The sequence below is a fragment of the Cryptotermes secundus genome, unplaced genomic scaffold (genome assembly GCF_002891405.2).
Source record: "Cryptotermes secundus unplaced genomic scaffold, Csec_1.0 scaffold1000, whole genome shotgun sequence".
Lineage (NCBI taxonomy): Eukaryota > Metazoa > Arthropoda > Insecta > Blattodea > Kalotermitidae > Cryptotermes > Cryptotermes secundus.
In genome coordinates this window covers 179,128-200,384 of record NW_019726239.1, presented here as the reverse complement: position 1 = coordinate 200,384, position 21,257 = coordinate 179,128, and the positions used below count along the sequence as shown (strand labels likewise).

Genomic DNA, 21,257 nt, shown 5'->3' with positions numbered 1-21,257 from the left:
TTAATTCTAGTTTAATATTATACACTTTGACACTACATGGTTCGGCCTCAACCCGCCATCTTCAGGTGTGTTACAAATATTTTATTAAATTATGTTAATACTGCTACACTGTCTTAGTCCATGTTGAAATCACACGCTGTAGTTCTCTTTTCAAGGTAAAACCAGATAAAATCCTTTAAATTTTCTATTATACCCACGTTACTTTGGTCCATATTATTTCACCTCACATGGGGTGTCATCCATTGTTCATAAATGTATGTCTGTCCAGGGTGTTTTTTTCGGCAGCTTGCCCCTCCCGTTCGTAGCCTGCTTTTCAGTCATGACTGCCCTGTGCCCCTGGTTTGCGTGTTTCCTCCAGTGTGTGGTGTTGGCCAGACATACATTTATGAACAATGGACGACACCCCGTGTGAGGTGAAATAAAATTCACCAAAATAACGTGGGTATAATAGAAACTTTAAAGGATTTTATCTGGTTTTACCTTGAAAAGAGAACTACAGCGTGTGATTATAACATAGACTAAGACAGTGTAGTAGCTTTAACAAAATTTAATAAAATATTTGTAACATATCAAGACACCTGAAGATGGCCGGTTGGGGCCAAAACATGTAGTGTCAAAGGGTATAATGTTAAACTAGAATTAAAATCAAGTAGTGAAAAAAGAACTGTTGCAATATTGTCAGACGATAAATACATGAACCTTAAGTTAAACAATTGCAACAGGATGCTGAAATACAGCTCTAGTATAATACATTTTCTAAAATTCCACTGTCAACATCAATGCACTTTGCAACTCATGTGAGGACATGGCATGTTGCTTGTCTGTACAGTGTACTGTACGGTGAAATAGCTCTATTTCGGAAACCATTCAGAACAAGACACATACACTTCTTTCCTTACAATGACTGATATGGCCTCCCAGAATACTGACCTTTCCTCCTGCAACATCCTGTATATCTTTTACAATACTGCTATAAAATACATTACCTTTGTGAATATGTAGACAATTCTATAGTACAATCGGTCCCTAATATCCCGATGCACTGACCACCTCTCTCTGCCAACTTCTCCCAGTGCCAGTAACAAAATAGGCCATGGGGCTAATGTAGCCATTACATAATGGAAGCCTGGTCGATCACCATATATCAGCTGGGGATCAGAGCCAGGAACATCCCACCAGATAGCACCAATAATGAGTGACATGAGAGCGGCTAACAGCAGTTGATTCAGCCAGCGGACTAAGCTAATAGGTTGTGATAATATTAACGCTCGCCTAAAAATCAGAAAGAATTCCTACTGTGATTTTGGTATAATAGTGACATGCATACCAACTTATCAAACTATACACACACATTCAAGTTTACCTTGGCTAAAACATCTAAGTGTAAACATGTAACAGAATATAACAGACATATCAAAACTTCAGGTATAGACCAGACTGTATTAGATCAACATTCCAAATATAAATTATCCTGTTCTTCCAACATCATTTAAATTACATCCTTGACTTGATCATTCTAATTATACTTGGTGAAGAGTACAAGTTATGAAGATCCTCTTTATGTAGTTTTCTCCAACGTCCTGTCACTTCATCTCTCTTCAGTCCAAATTTTCTCCTCAACACCCTGTTTTCTAACACCCTCAGTCTATGTTCCTGCTTTAATGTCAGAGACCAAGTTACACACCCATACAGAACCACAGGAAAAATGGTTTTGTATGTTCTAATTTTTATATTTTTAGACAGCAGATGAGAAGACAAAGTTTCTGGACTGAACAGTAAGTACAGTAAGTACATGAAGAGGAAAACTGGGATATGTACTTTGTCACTGAGAGACCATAATCTAGACATTGGAACTGGGGTTTCTACTAATGGAAAAGCAGAGAAGCAAGAAACCAGGATCTGATGATCCACAAGTAAGTCCACTGCATGGTGACACTGTCTTACAGAGGGAAAGATCCAGCATCAAGATCATCAGAGTTCGGCTAGAAAGAAATATGGTGGGGTTAAGTATAGTTGTAAATATGGAGATCAGGATTTAAAATGAGGGAATGAAGCACTGCTGATGATGAAAATGAACACTATCTCAGAGTCTTTGACCCAGAAGAGGGAAGTGACATGTTCCTCTGAAATGTCAGTTGACTTTCAACAGTTATGTGGCGTCACATCCAAGAAGATAGTATTCTTCTTAGCTTTGTTGTTTTCTCTATTCCCACTACTGCAATTACCATAATCAACAAAGAGGGAATGAAAAGAGACTGCACACAGTTTGGGCATAAAAATCTTTGGAATGTTTTGTGTGTACACAACTTTACTTACATAATTAGAATAAAGCACTGTGTGAGGAAGTTTGCTTGTCTCAACTTTGGCGGCAATGCTATAGGTGGTCCAGGTTCTGTGAGAGGCTCCTGTGCTTGGCTGAATGTTTCGGCAAGTTGCCCTATTCTCTGACTTGACTCCAGCATTGCTTCAGCAGAAAGATCGTCCAGTGTGACAAGATCCACTGCCAAACAGAACCAAAGCAATGGACTTCAAACAGCAAAACATGAGAACGGTATGAAATTATACATAGCACCTCTTAGCAGCCACACACAGATTTCATGTTGTCACAGTTTCTGAAGGAGCCAGGATAGTACAGTCAGTATAGTAACTGGCTATGGACTGGATGACCAAGAGGTCCGAGTTTGAGTCCTGGCAGGGTCAAGATTTTTTCCTCGTCATGCCGTACTGACTGCCTCTGGGGCCAAACTACCCTCCTACCCGTTGGGTGCTGGGCACTCTTTCTCCTGGGGCAAAGCAGTCTTGGTGTGAAGCCGATCACTCACCTTCATGTGCCAAGGTCAAGAAAAAATGGATCTATACATCTGCTCCCCACATACGACTTCATGGTACAGTGTTTAATTAGTCAAGCAGAGGAGCAACTTTACTTTTTCTTTATTTACCTTTACCACATTATCTTAAGTGTTAGTGACAAATAGTTTCTTTTATTTTCAGACTGAAAATTCAAGAAGTTCAAGCTGTTCCAACACTTAACTAAGTACTGTACAATGAAAACTAATAGGGGCAGTAGATGGAGATGTGTGGTCAGCTTAACATTCTGGCTGCTTTGTCCCTAGGGTAAATGGCCCCAGTACCCATTGGAGAGCAGGCTGAGTGGGACCCAGAACTAGTGTGGATGGTGTGGAGAAAAGAAAAATCTCTTGTCTCTACCAGGAATCGGACCCCAACAACTTCACTGCCCAGCATGTAGCCTAGTAACACTATCAACTGAACTACCCCAGTTCCAAGATTCATGGTAGCAATTTCATTGAAGCCAGGAAGAGGAACAACACAAAAACCAACGTCCACACAATGACGCATATACAGCACATTATAAAGAGATAAACCTCAAACATGACATCACATTCAAGAAGGCATGACAAACACAATGACGCATATACAGCACATTATAAAGAGATAAACCTCAAACATGACATCACATTCAAGAAGGCATGACAAAACATACACGTATATAAGAAACTGATAATATTAAATGTGAACAGTACCAAAAACATATAAAAACATAATAGTGGACCCCAGAAGACACCACCTACAATATGCAACAAAGAACACAGAATTTTACATTGTAACAAGAGAAATTTTAAAAAATTTAAAATTATTTTTACAATTTCAGCAATAATTATTTAGGCTGTTCAAAAATTATTGACACTCCCTCCATAACTCCGGAAAAGTAGCAGTGCCAAATGCAAGCCCGTGTATGTGGGAAGACATACTATAGTGTCACCTATGGCCACAAGATGATGTTGCTACTGCGCACAGGTCAAACAGTGCTGCATCATTTGTGGCGGTGTGCAGGTGCAGTCGTGGACAACGCTCAGACAACATGGAAACAGACAATCACGGGCAACAGTGGACTGCACGGATCATGCGGAGTTCTTTGAGTGTCTAGTCACCGTCGATGAGTTATGGTTCTTGCATGAGACTCCAGAAAAGAAACGCCAGTCCATGGAGTGGAAGCACGCTGGGAGCCCTCCTCCCAAGCAGTCATGACTGGGACTATTCGTCTGGAAGCAAATTGTGACTGTGTTCTGGGATCAGGAGGGGATCCTTCTGTTGGATTGGCTGCCCCCCAATATGATAATCGACAGTAACTGGTACTGCAATTCACTATGCCAACTCCGACACATTCAGCAACACTGCCACGGAAAATTGGGGCGCGGCGTTCTTCACATGGCAGTCAGCAGACCATTGCCACCCCGGGTGCTCTAGGGTACACCGTGCTGCCTCATTCGCCATACTTGCCCAATCTTGCCCTAGTGACTACGCTCTATTCGATGCAATGAAAGACGTCATGAGGGGTAAGACGTTCACCTCCAACGACGAGCTTCAGGCAGTTGTCCAGCAGTGGCACCAGAGTACCCCCAAAGAATGGTTTGCTGTGCAAATACAGAAACTGCTGGAGCGATGGCAAAGGTGCATAACCATTGACAGGCAATACCTCTAATATAATCTATATGTATTTTGTTCCAATACGTGGTTAATGTGAAGAAAAAACACTTAGTGTCAATCATTTTTGAACGCCCCTAGTACATGTATTATGATGAGTATAATGATTAGCACTACTATGGGTCCATATATTTCAATAACATGAGATGTATTTAATGAAACTGCCTAAGGACGGTCCAAGATATGGACTGAAACATGTATCAGTTATTAAATAAAACCAATGTAAGTAATCAGATTGGTTTATTTTGAAATATTTGTTGTGTTGACGGCCAGAGTATCACAAAACAATTTCATTATTAAGAGGTAATTAATCAATTTTGCTTTTTTAACTGCTGAACTTTTCTTCAGAACAAGTACTCCTTAAATATAGCTCGAAGACCATACTGTCAAAAACAACCTCTAAAACACAGAACCCGTTGCATTTCTGTTATGAACAGATCAAAAGTTCTTTTAAAATGGTGTACTCACTACAGTAGTTATTGGTGTCAAATTATAAGAGGGGAAAGTTGCATCTGCTGAATTTAATTGGCTCAGACCATTTTTGCTAACTGATTTGTTCAGCCCATAATTCTGTATTAATGACTGTAAGCCCATTTCATTTTAATGTCATGCATTCATTGCTGACATACTCTCCAAGTGTGTCTGTTACTTGTTAAATTATTTGATTAAAACTGTTCTGTTATTCTGCATTTTTCTTTGTCTTGTAGTCAACAAGATTTGGTGGAAGATATATAATCTTTATAGGTTTGTATTTAGACATCCAGTCCAAAGAGACAGCACTGAAACCTACAGTTGAATCAGGACAATAATGTGGCCCATCTGCTGAGTAATATCTTCTCAAATGGTGCTCAGTTTGGCAACAATCCCTCCAGGAAAATGCTGGGATAGCCAACTAACTAACTAAGTCCATAGAGCTGAGTCCTTCTTAAGAAGCCACCAGTTGCTCAGTCACTCAAGGATTTCCCCAAATTTATGACACCCAGACTTTCATTACTGTGTTCACAAGAGCCTTTCACTCGTCCCTATCCTGACCCAGGGCAGTCCAGTCCATACCACTCCATCCTATCTCTCTATGATACATTTTAATATTATCCTCCCTCCTATGTGTAGGTATTCCTGGTTGTCTCTTTCCTTCTGACTTTTCCACCAGCAACTGTTAAAAGTGAACCTGCCTATACAGACTCCTTACATCCCATGTACCAAATCTCATGTCATTTTCCTTAGCTTAGTTCATTTATCCAAAAAATCTGTCCAAGGTCCTGTGTAACATTTTGTAACAAAATTACTTTTTTACAGCTAGGAGCTGTTAGCCACATCCAACTCCAAAGTTGGACGAACACCTCCTGTTGGCTGTCCATGATTGCTTATTCAATATATTTGAAGCTACCCTCCATATCTGGAGGCCATCTCCTCCAACCACAACCTGAGGATGCACCATGCTGTGGTGACAAGGTAGATACTTAAGGAGCGAAAATGCTGGGACAGTGCCTCAAATTAAGAGTATGATCAATTCCTTCCACATCCTTTCCAATTCATTATTCAATAACCACACCATCATTCAAAGCTTCTGTAATCTGAGCTACTGACAGCATTGCTACAGAAACCACGAAGTAAACTAAATTACTGTTCTACTTTCTGGCTAAGCCAATATGAATAGCATGGACTTATAACATCATTTCAAACTAGACTCATATACTCACAATAGTAATCAGATGGATTCTTGTATGCTGGGCAAGGATAGTCCACCATGGCAAAGTATGGCAGCATGTCACGTCTGCGGCCACTAAACATCAGTCGACCTGCAGAGATCAGTGCCACACGTGACAGCATCGTGAAGATCTCATATGTCGGTGGATGGAGAGTCAAGATCACTATTCTCCCTCCACTGATGCCTGCAACACAATGCATCACGACACTTCATGAATTCATATACTGAGATTTAGTAATTCAGCACCTTCTGCTGGGATAGCGTAGTCAGTATAGTGACTGGCTACAGGCTGGATGACCACGGGGTAGGAGCTTGAGTCCCGGTAGGGTCAACAATTTTCTCTGCTCCACATCGTCCAGACTGCCACTGGGGCCCACCCAGCCTCCTGTTCAATGGGTATCGGGGGCATTTTCCCCAGGGGTAAAGTGACAGGGGCGTGAAGGGTGGATCTATACATCCATTCCTCCATATGCCTTCAAGGCATAGTGCTTAATTAGTTAAGCACAGTGACAACTTTACCTTTTTTTTTATACCTTTACCTAACAGACTACATAGCACCACACCCAAGGTGATGGTAATCTTTTGTAATAACTTCCTTCACTATCATTTCACATAAATGAAATCCATCAACCAGCAAAGCAACCTACATTGTAAACCCACAAACAATGTAGAAGTGAATTTACCACTTGGTGTAATAGCAGCTGGACCATTACTTCCTGCAGTAGCAGCCCACTGACGGAGAAACTCAACTAGGAAGAACGTATCAAATATATCCATCCCTCTGGTAGGCTGATCCAAGACTACAATATCAGTATCAAGTAGCAGGTGACACGCTACATTCAAGCGACGTTTCTCAGATGTTGTCAGTCCAGAGACTTTCGTGTGGCGAACCTGATCTAACCCCAGATCTTCAATTAAAGCATCAATCTGTCAACAGAAAGTTAATTTCAAAATGTATTTTATTTTGCTATTCTGTGGTCATAACCTGCTCTTGTCCTTACAATTTGTTTTGAAGTGTCAATCGTATCAGCAGCTTCTTGAAGGTATTCATGTGACATGCAACATTAACCTAATTAGAAAATTATCTACACAGCCAACAGGGAGGTTCCTCTCTTATATATATATGCTATTTAGTTTAAAGTGGTAGTGTATCCCTTGCAGTGACAATCATTAGTCTACTGTGCATCCATATCCTCAGATTTAGCACTTCAGTAGTTCTGTACCCTGAATGAAGTGCAGTTACTTTGTTTAATGTCGCTTTATTTCATAAAGTGAGTTCCCACATATGATCTATAAGTTTGTGATGATGGTACATTACTACAAATAATATATTTCTGGACATATCCATTGTCCTGTTTTATGTAAAACATTGTCCTCTTTATATTTAAAAAATAACGTTTTGGAGACTGGATTCTGTCTCCATCTTTAGGTGAAACCTACTCAGTTGGGCACAATTGATACAGCTAGTCCCTGCTAGTACCAGCACCAAGATAGGGTATACAAGCTTGGTGCTGGTACAGGTGTCTGGAGACAGGGACTAGCTCTATCAATTGGGCCCAACTGAGTAGGTTTTACCTGAAGATGGAGACAGAATCCAATCTCCAAAACCTTGTTTTAAATATAAACAGGACAGTTGTTTAGATAAAAACAGGACAATGGATAATGTTCAGAAACATAATATTTGTATGAATTACCACATGATCAAATGTGATCAGTCATGACTTCACTGCCACATGAGGCATGTATGGCTGCTTGTTCTTTGCTATGACACGTTACACAGATGGGACTATTTACTAGTCTTAGTTTGAATGGGCATTGCTTCACGTGACAGCACCATACTCATAATCCTGCTGCTTGTTTCAATTGGTCTCTATTCAGTTGCAATAATTTCCACATGAAGAATACTCTTTTCTGTTCTGTGACACCATGCTGTCCATTAGAAGTTTACCAACATTATGGAAGAAAACTGTGCCTCCATTTATAGGACTGAAGAATAAGTCAAGCTAGCAAACAAAACACAAACAATCATGCAGAAAGTGTTTGACCCTTGCCTTTCTTGTTTGCTCAGCTTATTCTTTAACCCTGAAGATAGTGGCAGTACATTTCTCTCAAATGGTAAACTTCTACCAGAACAGAAGAGTCCTATCTTCTGGGATATAACACTATGTAGTCAACTGAAGTTTCAGAGGATCATATTGCCCCCATCTTCAGGGTTGAAAAGTAAGCCATGAAAGAAACCTGAATGAAGCAAGCAAAAAGCGGACTAGATCAGATCACATCCAAGAATACAATATACTTCATAATGGCCACAACAACTACAGTTTGCATCAGTTTTCTTGAGTCCTGCATTCCCTAACTTCTCCGTGGAAAGGACCTTGGTAAATAACCGAGTATGGTGTGACAGATATCCACCTAACCTAAAACACTGACACTGAGCTACATATTTTTGCTCCATTCTCTCTACAAACTTTTACACATTGCTGAAGCATGTTTCTTCTGGACCTTAGAACAGAGTGACACATCTCCTCAGCAAGAGCTCATGAAAGCTGACAAGAAAGAGCACCTCCCAACTCCATCAGTATAATGATGGGCTATGAAATGGATGGCTGGTGTCTGATTCTTGGCAGGGACAAGATTTTTCTGCACTCCACAGCATTCACACTAGCTGTGAGTCCAGCCCAGTCTCCTATCCAATGGGTACTGTGGACTCTTTCCCCCACCTGCGGGGATGGAGCAGCAGGGGTATGAAGCTGACCACTCACCTCCATCTAGTGCTAAGGTCTAGAATAGCCGAGCTATACCTACACTCCCCTGTATGACTTCATGGAACAGTGCTTAATTAAGCACATGGACAACTTTACAATTTTTTATCTCAAATCTCACACAGTTCCTACTTTCTTTTGCTTTAAGCAAACGGATCCTGAAGAAAACTCATGTTGTTTTGTCAAGATGAGGATTGCCAGTATTCATGGTGTTCTCTGTTCATTCAGTCTCTGCAGGTGCACTTGGTAATGCTTTCTGAGGCGCTACAGGCCAGCTCAGGTCTTGTAAGTACACATTCAGAGCCCATTCCTGCTATATCCATGCTACAAACTCACCCTATCCTTAGTGTTGAGCTTGCTGTGGTGACCACTGGAATGACAGAGCCAGTGGTGAAGACTGAGGGCCTGTCTGACACTGAGGTCCGGAGACAAGCGACTGTCGCATTGTACATATGCCACTCTATCCCTTAGTTGACTGGGTGAAACAGACTGGCCATTGAGCAATATAACCCCACGGTGTTTACCGATGTTTGATGATCGGCCAGACAGTGTATCTAGGAGGCCTGTGCCTTCTTCTTCTGCAAGAAATTTTATTCATTCACATTTAGTTCAACTAACTCACTACTTCCATGTTAGGTGGCTTCCGTGTCACCACAGCATGGCGCGTCCTCAGGTTGTGGATGGAGGAGACACGCCCTCCAGGTGTGGAGGGAAGCTGCAAATATATTGAATAAGCAGTTGTGGACAGCCGACAAGCGGTGGTCCTCCAGCTTGGGGGTTGGGCGTGGGCCTAACAAACTCCTCACCATAACAAATAAACTTGTTACGAAAATTCTCAAGAAGCATTGAACCTGGACAGATTCCTTGAATAAACGACCTAAGCTAAAGAAAATGCATATGAGATTCAGAATGTGGAACGTTAGGAGTATGTATAGGGCAGGTTCGCTCAGGCAGAAGAAATCTGAAAATATAAGTTACAATTAGCAGGAGTACAGGAGGTCAGATGGGATGGAGGTGGCATTGCACCAGTAGAATATACATTTTTCTATGGAAAAGGGAATAAAAATCATGAATTATGTACAGGTTTTTTTGTACATAAGAGAATAGTATCAGCAGTTAAGAGGGTAGAGTTTATTAGTGATAGGATATCATATATAGTACTAAAAGGTTGCTGGTATGGTATCATTGTTACGAATGTTCACGCCCTAACAGAAGATAAAATTAATGACATAAAGAACAGGTTCTAAGAAGAACCAGAGCACATATTTGATAAATTCCCAAAGTAACCTATGAAAATTCTGTTAGGAGATTTAAATGCCAAAGTAGGAAGGGAAGACTTTACAAACCAATGGTTGGGAATGAGAGTTTGCATGAAATTAGTAATGACAATGGAGTTAGAGTAGTAAACTTTGTCACATCAAAAAATCTTACTGTCAAAAGTACAATGTTCCTGCATCGTAACATCCATAAATTTACTTGGACATCTCCTGATGGGAAGATACACAATCAAATAGGCCATATTATGATAGGAGATGGCATTCAAGTATACTTGATGTCTGATCATCCAGGGCAGCAGACTGTGATACTGACCACTACCTGGTGGTGGCAAAGGTTAGGGAAAGACTGGCAGTGAGCAAACAAACAACACACAGAGTTCATATGGAGAGGTTCATCTCAAGAAATTAAATGAGGTAGAGGGTAAAGAGCAGTATTGTGTCGATATCTCAAATAGGTTTGCGACTTTGGAAAACTTGGAAACTGAGGTGGACGATAATAAAGCTTGGAAAACTATTAGAGAGAATATAAAAATGTCTGCCAAAGAGAGTCTAGATTATTATGAACTGTAGAAGCATAAGCCATGGTTCGATGAAGGATGCTCAAAATAACTAGACCAAAGAAAACATACCAAATTTCAATGGTTACAGGATCGAAGTGAAATAAATAGTGATAATCTGAATAATATAAGACGCCAAAGAAAAAGTAGCAGTCATTTCAGGAATAAAAAGAGGGAACATCTGAAAGACAAATTTAATGAGCTTGCAATGAACAGTAAGAACAAGAACATTAAAGACCTGTATAGAGGAATAATGACTTTAAGAGGAGTTACCAACCTAGAGGTAACTCAGTGAAGGATGAGAATGGTGATCGACTTGCAGATTCCCCACAACATTTTGAATAGGTGGAAGAACTACTTCTTTCAGTTATTGAATGTACATAGAGTCAGTGATGTTAGGCAGATAAAAATGCACACAGCTGAACTGTTAATACCTAATCCCAGCCCTTTTGAGGTCGAAATTGCTATTGCAAATTGAAAAGGTATAAATCACCAGGTAGTGATCCAATTCTGGCAGAACTTGTTCAAGCAGGAGGCAAAATATTATGTTCTAAGATCCATAAGCTAATTACAGTAAAACTTGGTTATAGCAACATCGGTTTCTGCGACACCTTGTCTATTGCGTCAAATATTCAATGGTACGAACTAATTCCTCATAAAGCAACTGTTTTTATACCTTGCTTAGTACGACATGCACAAATGCATCAACCTCGTATGTAACGTCATTTTCATTCCTGAATTTCTCTGATATCGTGGGAAAGTTCGATGTGTCTGCCCACCCTCACTTTCTCTACTTGCTGACGTGACTGTCCTGGAAGAATACGACCGCAGGCTGCAAGAGGAACGTGGGTTTTATGCGAAAACAAGGGTGTGGGGTGGGACTGCAGGAATAGTGCAAGAGGACGCGGCAGGTTGTTAACTGCATTCCTTTCCTAGAATCTCGTCTAACAGGACCTCACATTGTCTACTTACCCTATAGTGTTCCTGCCTAAACCCAGAGAAGTGCAGGAGCGAAAACATGGCAATGAAAAGGAAAGTTTTAAGTATTGAAGAGAAAGTTAAAGTGATTCGTGAAATAGAAAATGGAAGGAAAAAAGCTGATGTATGCTGCGAATTTGGTTTGGTGAATTCTACAGTACAAACAATATGGAGAATCCATATTAATTCCATGTTAATGTTACGTTAATCTGTACTTAACTACGTATCTCACTAAAAAAAATGCAACATTTTAACTCGGATTTTGGTAGATTTTTACGTGACTAACATAAGGCTACTGTGGAAGTGCCCATTTCGGTTACAACGACATTCGTTTATAACAACACTATTTTTAGGTCCCTTTGATGACGTTATAACCAAGTTCTACTGTACTTCTATTTGGCATAAGGAGAAATTGCCTGATCAGAGGAAGGAGTCTATTATTGTACCAGTTCACAAGAAGGTTGACAAAACTGACTGTAGTAATTATCGGGGAATATCACTGCTATCAACTTCATACAAAATTTTATCCACTATTCTTCTCCGAAGGTTAAGTCCATATATAGATGAAATTATTGGGAATCATCAGCGTGGGTTTCGATGTAACAGATCAACTACAGATCAGATCATTCATCAGATACTGGAGAAAAAATGGGAGTACAATGAGACAGTATATCAGCTATTTGTAGACTTCAAGAAAGCCTATTATGTACAACATTCTGATAAGAGTTTAGGATACCCATGAAACTATTTAAACTGATTAAAATGTGTTTAAACAAAACTTATAGTAAAGTCCATATAGGAAAATATTTGTCTGATAAATTTCCTATCCAGAATGGTCTAAGACAAGGAGATGCTTTATCACCACTCCTTTTCAAATTTGCTTTAGAATATGCCAATAGGAAGGTCCAGGAAAACCAGGTGGGACTGAAATTAAATGAAACACATTAGCTTATGGTCTATGCCGATGAAGTGAATCTGCTTGGTGATAATATAGATACCATAAAGAAGAACACACAAACTTTAACTGAGGCAAGTAAGGAGGTTGGTCTAGAAGGAAACACAGAGAAAACTAAGTATATGTTGCTGTCTCATCACCAAAATGCAGGGCAAAATCATGACATAATAATGGGAAACAGATGTTTTGAAAATGTAGCACAGTTCAGATATGTGGGAATGACAATAACAAATCAAAACCTGATTCAGGAGGAAATTAAGAGGAGATTGAACTCAAGTAATGCTTGCTACCATTCAGTCCAGAACCTTTAGTCTTCTCGTCTGCTGTCCAAAAACATAAAAATTAGAATATACAAAACTATAATTTTGCCTGTGGTTCTGTATGGGTGTGAAACTTGGTCTCTGACATTAAGGGAGGAACATAGACTGAGGGGGTTTCAGAACAGGGTGTTGAGGAGAATATTTGGACCGAAGACGGATGAAATGACAGGAGGTTGGAGAAAACTGCATAATGAGGAGCTTCATAACTTGTACTCTTCTCCAAATATAATTAGAATGATAAGTCAAGGAGGATGAGGTGGGCAGGGCATGTAGCACAAATGAGGGAGAAGAGGAATGCATATGGGATACTGGTGGGAAAGCCAGAAGGAAAGAGACCACTGGGTAGACCAAGACATAGGTGGGTGAACAATATTAAGATGGATCTTAGAGTGGTAGGATGGGATGGTATGAATTAGATTGATCTGGCTCAGGATAGGGACCAGTGGAGGGCTCTTGTGAACACAGTAATGAACCTTCAGGTTCCATAAAATGCTGGGAAATTCTTGTTAACTGTAGATTTGGCTTCTCCTCAAGAAGGGCTCAGCTCCATTAGTAAGTAACTAACTACTTGGGGTGAGAATTTTGTGAAAATGACAGTTGCGGAGCCAGTAAAAAAATACCCAAATTTTATGGAATATGAAGGTTTGTTATCATGTCCACAAGTACGCCTACCTTGCCATTAGTCTTTATTGTGAGTAAGATGAATCCAGTTCACACCACATGTCTATTTCTCTAAGATACATTTTAATATTATCCTCCTTTTTACATCTAAGTTCCTTTCCTTCAGGCTTTCTTACCAAAACTTTATACGTATTTTCTCTCCTGTGTGTGACACATCCCCCATCATTTCATCCTCCTTAATCTGATCATCGTAATAATGTTTCACAAGGAGCACAAATTATGAAGCTCCTCATGATGAAATTTTCCCTAGTCTCTGGTTACTTTCTCTTAGGCCTAAATATTTTCCCCAGCGCCCTGTTTTCAAACACCCTCAGTCTATGTTCCTCTATGGTATAGGAGCCAAAGTTTGAAACCAATACAAAACATCAGACAAAATTATAGTTTTATATATTTCAGTCTGTATGTTCTTAGAAAGAAGGCAGGGACACAAAAGATTCTGACCTGAGTGATAGCAGAGACTCCTCAGTTTCAATCGGATCTTAATTTCTTCATGAATGAAATCTATATTTGTTAGTATTTCATATACAGTCCACTTCCTCAAAGACTTCGGTTCAGATGTAACAATTTACAGAAATTCTTTTAGGTTTCTTTGTGAGTATGCGTATCTTCATGACAGTACAATGCATGAAGGATACACAACAATCATCATGCATGGAGCACATGTACGAATCTTAAATTAAATATAATTTTATTATTTAAATTATGCTTCTAAGCAATGTTCAAACATACATATTCTCCTGTGTACGTTTCTGTGAACCTCACATATGCTAAAATATTTTCTCATTTGTGTAAACTTATGCAAAAAGCCTACAGGAATAGGCATGTCCCATCTTGGACTGCTTGAACATTGGTATCATGGGATCAAATCCCACTCAAGGAGTGACATGACAATATTTTTCTGCATTTCTGTTGTCTTGTGTATGTAGGGACCTTGCGATGGACAGATATCACATCCAGTGCACCCTATTTCATGTATTGACAGAGACAATTTCAAAAGTTAATTCTGAATTGGAATGAATTATGGGGCCTAATCAATTAAAGGTTAAATTTATTTACATTGTGGTGTTCTGCAATGTTATGCCACACAGTTCTGTTGGTAGGTACCAACATTTAATAGGAATCTCATGCCTCAGTTTTCAAGGTTGAATAAGGAGGTTGTAGGTTCCTCTGAAATGTGGTACCAAACCATATATTTGATTTGTTTCATTCTGGTCTGTCACACTAATATTATGAAAAAGCTAAATAAGCAACCTGAGGTCTCCATAAATAATTAAAACCTGAGACCTGTTCTGGAATTTGTTTGAAGATTGCCGTCTTCTGGGATGTGATGATGTATGGTTTGAAAAGGCTAAATAGTTCCATTCGGTGTGACTTGTTAAGATTTGCTTATTTCAATTATTCATGCCCTTACATGTTTCGGTCTTCAGAGACCATCTTCAGAGGGACACCTTTACATCAATACAGTTAGAAGCCACCATTACAGTACATGTTCCAAAAGTTAAAATATATACATACAATATAAATAATATACAATTGGCTGTAAAATCATAAAGTTTTTACATTTTTATTGGAAGCTTTTAACAAACTGACTATAAATATTTTAAAGTATTGGAACAGCCCCTGTAGTTGCAAAAACTTTAAATTTTACAGCTAATTTCATATTATTTTTATTGTATGTATATATTTTAACTTTTGGAACATGTACTGTAATGGTGGCTTCTAACTGTATTGATGTAAAGGTGTCCCTCTGAAGATGGTCTCTGAAGACCGAAACATGTAAGGGCGTGAATAATTGAAATAAGAAAATCTTAACAAGTCACACTGAATGGAACTATTTAGCCTTTTCAAACCATACATCATCACATCCCAGAAGACAGCAATCTTCAAACAAATTCCAGAACAGGTCTCAGGTTTTAATTATTTATGGAGACCATAGGTTGCTCAAAGTATACGTTGCTGTCTCATCACTAGAGTGCACAGCAAAATCATGACATGAAAACAGATAACAGATACTTCAAAATTGTGCCACAGTACAAATATTTGGTAACGATGGTAACAAACCAAAATTTGATTCAGAAGGAAATTAAGTGGAGACTGAATTCAGGGACTCCTTGCTACCATTCATTCCAAAACCTTCTGTCTCCTCATCTGCTGTCTAAAAACATAAAAATTAGAAGATACAAAATTATAAGTCTGCCCGTGTTTCTGTATATGCGTGAAACTTGGTCTCTGACTTTACAGAGTGTTTGAGAATAGGATGCCGAGGAGAATATTTGGACTGAAGGGAGATGACATGGTGGGAGGTTGAAGAAAACTGTATAATGAGGAGCTTCATAACTTGTACTCTTCACCAAGTATAATTAGAATGATCAAGTCAAGGAGGATGAGATGGGCAAAGCATGTAGCAAGAATGAGGGAGAAGAGGAATNAAATATTTTTTCCAAAATACGGAAATTCCCGTCATTTTTTGAACACACCTCGTATAGTATATTGGTCAGAAAGCCAGAAGGAAAGAGACCACTATGAAGACCAATATGTTGGTGGGTACATAATATTAAAATGGATTTCAGAGAGATAGGATGGGGGTAGTATGGACTGGATTAATCTGGCTCAGGATGGAGGCCTCTTGTGAACACAATAATGAACTTTCAGGTTCCATAAGGCACTGGGAAGTTCTTGATTAGCTGCATAACTGGTGGCTTCTCAAGAAGGGCTCAGCTCCATGAAGTTATTTGGTTTAGTTAGTTAGTTAGCAGGTTGCTCCAAAATGTTGTTATCTACAATCCTAACAACATGGTGCAAGCACATTTTGCAAGGAAAGGCAAATGTCTGTGAGATGATATGGCAGAAGTTCATGTATATTTTGATACATCTCAATAGCAGTGAAGTGCAAAATCAAGTCATTATGTGATTAATTTACATTATATTCAAAATACTAAAACTGTTACAACAGCCAGACATGGACCGAATGTAAATGTATAACTTCTGCAGATTTCCCTCTAGCAACCTGTCATGGAGTAAAATCATGAACAAAACAAAATCTATGTGAGCCTTGAGGTTCTTATGGTTGTGACTATGAATGTGCTATCTTTTGAGATGTAATATCATGTATGAGTAGTACAGTAAAAGTTTATCAGCATTTCAGAGGAATGACTGCTTGCATGGCTCATTATTTTACCCCGACGATGGGGGCAGTACATTCCTCTGAAATATGAGTGAGCTTCTACCAGTTCCCACAGCATCATATCCCAGAAGACAGTAGTATTCTTCAAGTTAACATTGGGCCATAGCACAGTTCAGGTTCTGGACGTGACAATTATGTTGAGCCCCATACATTCTCAGCAGTTGGTATTGTTACTAACCTGCTGTTGCCATAACAGCCATGATCTCACCACCGTGTACTTCAAATGAAACTCCCTGCAGGAGAATCAGCTGCCTGCTTGACTGGGACTCTACTTCAAGTCCACGAACCTGAAAACCAAATTTTGATTCTTCTAGCCAAATTGTAATCCATACCAAATGTTGTACAATCTGAGGTCCCCACAGCTGTAACTATGAAGAGTATTGTGGCATTTGGACCCACTGCCAAGTAACTGCTATGTAAAAGGGCGACAGTGTAACAGCCATTGCTAGGGAACAGCTCTGCGGACACGGTTTCCCCGGCAACGAAAGTACACACAATAATGGAAGAGAGGTCTTCTGTGTCCCAGTGAGGACCGATGCCAGGAGTGACTGTGCCAGCTGACTGCTCTGCTCTGGTAGCTGAGGCTGGGGCCAGTTCGGTAACCCAGATGAAGGGAAACATCCGTCATTGGAAGCCCCTACCATGTAATGGCTAGTGAAGACTGAGAAGACTTTACATGTGCTGTAGTTAAAATGATCTTTGGAGTGTGTAACTCAGTGAGACTGTCGTAGTTATTTGTAATTAAATTTTGTAAGTGTTCAATAAACCTGATTACCGATCCATATCCCGTCTATATTCATTCTTACCATGTGATAGCATTATCTCCTGGGACATACTGCCATATAATTTCTTACAGTTAAAGTTCTGTCTTCTACTTCTGGATCTCAGCCAGAAGCAAACACTACATCTGACATGTGACGTTCGAGGTTCTGACTGCAGTCAATATGAAGATTACCGTCTTCTGATGTGATGCCATACACTCTGACAGAAAGGCAATTTCTACCAGACTACACAGTGTCATGTTGCAGAATACAGTAATCTTGACTACATACACTAAACACTATATCTTATAAAAGTAAATACGAGGGTAAGTCAATAAGTAAGTTACTAATGGATATAGAACTTAAATAAGAGTACTGATTTCAAAAATGCTTTTATTTCTCAACATAATCTCCCTGTACACTGAGGCACTAGCCCCATCATTTCACAAGCCCCTGAAAACCAGCATCACAAAATTCTTTGGGCTGCTGTTGGAACCAGGTGGTGACTTCCCTTTCTACAGAGCTTCATCACTGGGAAAATGTTCAGCCGAAAGATGATGTTATAGCCACAACCTTGCTCCAAGCGACTTCCATTTGTTCAGCCCTCTTAAACATCATCTTTCGGCTGAACATTTTCTCGATGATGAAGCTGTAGAAAGGGAAGTCACTGCCTGGTTCCGACAGCAGCCCAAAGAATTATATGCTGCTGGTTTTCAGGGGCTTGTGAAATGATAGGACTAGTGCCTCAGTGTACATGGAAATTATGTTGAGAAATAAAAGCATTTTTGAAATCAGTACTCTTATTTGTTTAAGTTCTATATCCATTTGTAACTTACTTATTGACCTACCTACACACATATATATATATATATATGTGAAATATAGGAGGAGCAAACAGATATAAAATCATCACCCAGAATCAAAGTGAAAATTAATTATTTCAGAACTAAACAGATACCAATTTAGTTTACTTTTCATCTTATCATTTTACTTCCTTTCTGGAATACACAGTCACTTCAAGCATTTCAAGGAGTGACATACTACCATACTACATACAAGGCTCCACTGAAAATGGAGACTTCATATAAAAATAATGTGTAAGTATATAGAGGGGCCCATAAGAATGTGAGGGGCTTAAAAATGCATACAGGTCTTAATAGGGGTAATCTATGGACATTTTCAAAGTTGAACTGAAATGTAATGCATGTGTGTGGTGCCATATGTCCTCAGAAGTCGATGCTAGTCATGTGAATTCCAGAGCCAGCTTATGGAATGGCACAACAGTTAAAGAAAATGGCAGTGCAAAGGTGTGTATACATATTTTGGGCCCCTCTTGTATATGATTCTTGTTATATGCAGAGGCTGCATTCCTGAAAACCACCACATATATCAGAAACATGCAGAATGGGAAATACAGTGTGTCCCAAAAGTGAATTAACATAAAACATACTCTCATATCAATGGGAATGTTCAAATTTGAATCTGCCAGTAAATTCATAGAACAGTATCACAGCATTCTGAATTGGGCACTGAACATGGAGGATCTTACTCTGAACAATTTTTATTAATTAAGTTAAGTAATAGGGAAATTTTTAACATGTTTTATTGTAAATTTTACTAACCAGTTAACTGACTTTTGGCCACCATGTATCCTGAAGGAATACTGAGTATGGGGAGTAAATAGGAAACAGGACTTTGTCAAAATGATGGGGGGAGGACAGGAAAATATCACACACAACTCACTGGGTATGCATAGCAGCATCTACTGGGGCTCCAGGTAGGGCAAGATATTCTTCAAAACACTGAAATACAATTGCAGATATGCAAAATCACAGATAACAAAAACATGTACAACTAGTCACCTGTACTGCGTGATTACTTTGTCACCACTCCTTGCTTACCTTTGTATAAAGTTTCTATTAGGATTTTGAAGGCCATATATTTGAAAAAACTGTTATTTACTTAGTAAATTTTGTGCTACATCATGCTGAGAAATGTTTCAGCGTACCTGCAAATGTGGGTATTTGAATGCAGTGTCAATATGCTCTGTGTAATAAGTTTCTCTTGGTACAATGGAAGCCTCTGCAACAGGACCTAGCCGACTGTTGAGTGTCATGGCTGCCACAGCTTCGTCCCTGGGTGAAACAGGTGCTCCACCATGGTGCAGCGTTGAGCTCTGGCGATTATGTGGGAGACTCGCATGGGAACCAGCTTTAGACATTCTACGGCGTGAACCAGCTTGCCTGAAATTATACATACCTGTGTTGTCTGAAGGAATACAGGAAGGGGGGGCGAATGTTTCAGTTCTCAGAAATATATGAGCATGTTCAATGGCTCAATAAATTCCCAGGATTTTTTTGAACCAAAAAGTTCATGTTCATGTTCCCAAGACCCCCCCCCCCCCAATTGCTCCTATCATAATCCAGATCAATTCTATTGGCACCCTCTCATGATACTTCTTTTAAGACCCATTTTAATATTATCCTACCATCTATGCCTTGTTCTTCCAAGCAGTCTTTCTCCTTCAGGATTTCTGACCAAACTGTTGCATCAATCTTTTTGCTAATTCATGCTTCAAGCCCATCCCATCTTCCTTGACTTGATAACAAATTATGAATCTCTTTATTATGCAATTTCTGCCAGCATCCTGCCATTTCTTCCCTTCTAGGTAATAAGTCTACTGTGTTCATTCTTCTTTTTTGGATAAGTATGGTAAAAACTGTCCAGCAGCAAGCAAAGACAAATTGCAGATACTTCGTGGGCTGCAGCTATCTCATGGACTACAGTTTGCAATCCTCTAAATGTGATATATCATGCAGATGACTGAAAGGTTAATATTTAAGTGAAATGACAGATGTACAAGCTTCTGATTATATCTGTAGGCTAATCTAGAGTCAGCTCATTAGGAGTTTAGTTAACATTTTATGCTCAACTGCACTGATATCAAGACTGCACTATCTCCTGGAGCCAGGTTGCCATGACACATGAACTTTTCATAGTTAAGACTCAGATTGTTCTCCTATTACATTTCTACTAACAAGTGGCTCGTCAAAGTAATGGAAAAAAAAATAATTATATATCTTTATTCCTTTCCTTCCTCTCACCCTTACTGCTTCCCATTCCCTTTTATTTGTTGGTCCCATTATCATTCCTCTCATCCTTCCCTCCTTCTCCTTCATGTTAAAACATTTCCCTCACCCCTGCTCTCAAATATCCCTTTCTCTCCTTCCTCACACATTCCTTTCCCATCCCTTTAATTTCTCACCTGAGATATTTTGTTCCTTATTTTGGCTGTCAGTTATTGGATGTCATGCCTAGATTAAAAGAAAATTATTGCAGATGTGTCTAAAAATATATAAAATATTCTCACCCTTCCATTTCAGAATATGGCAGAGCTCGGAGATCGTGAACACTTCTACGGTGCTGCTCCTGTTGGTGTCTGAAATACGCAGCTTCCTGCACAGACAGCAGGTTGGCTTCACTGTTACTTTTGGTCCTTACCCAACCATCCCCTCGTCCAGCACCCACTACCATTGGTGGACCGGCTCTTGGTCCATGCTGTAACAAACAA

The 21,257-nt window shown here is 39.5% G+C and overlaps 1 protein-coding gene across 2 annotated transcripts in view; it reads right to left on the bottom strand.

The window, feature by feature from the left end:
• LOC111864124 (ATP-binding cassette sub-family G member 8) overlaps positions 1–21,257 on the bottom strand; it is a 95,728-nt gene that overhangs the window by 16,861 nt on the left and 57,610 nt on the right. For both annotated transcript variants that reach the window (XM_023851157.2, XM_023851156.2), the window contains 8 exons: positions 21,057–21,244; positions 19,695–19,929; positions 17,104–17,212; positions 9,310–9,551; positions 6,895–7,138; positions 6,204–6,395; positions 2,317–2,500; positions 987–1,272 (listed from right to left, as the gene is read on the bottom strand). In XM_023851157.2, coding sequence (XP_023706925.1) covers positions 987–1,272; positions 2,317–2,500; positions 6,204–6,395; positions 6,895–7,138; positions 9,310–9,551; positions 17,104–17,212; positions 19,695–19,929; positions 21,057–21,244 — 1,680 coding nt within the window. The remainder of the gene's footprint in view (positions 1–986; positions 1,273–2,316; positions 2,501–6,203; positions 6,396–6,894; positions 7,139–9,309; positions 9,552–17,103; positions 17,213–19,694; positions 19,930–21,056; positions 21,245–21,257) is intronic.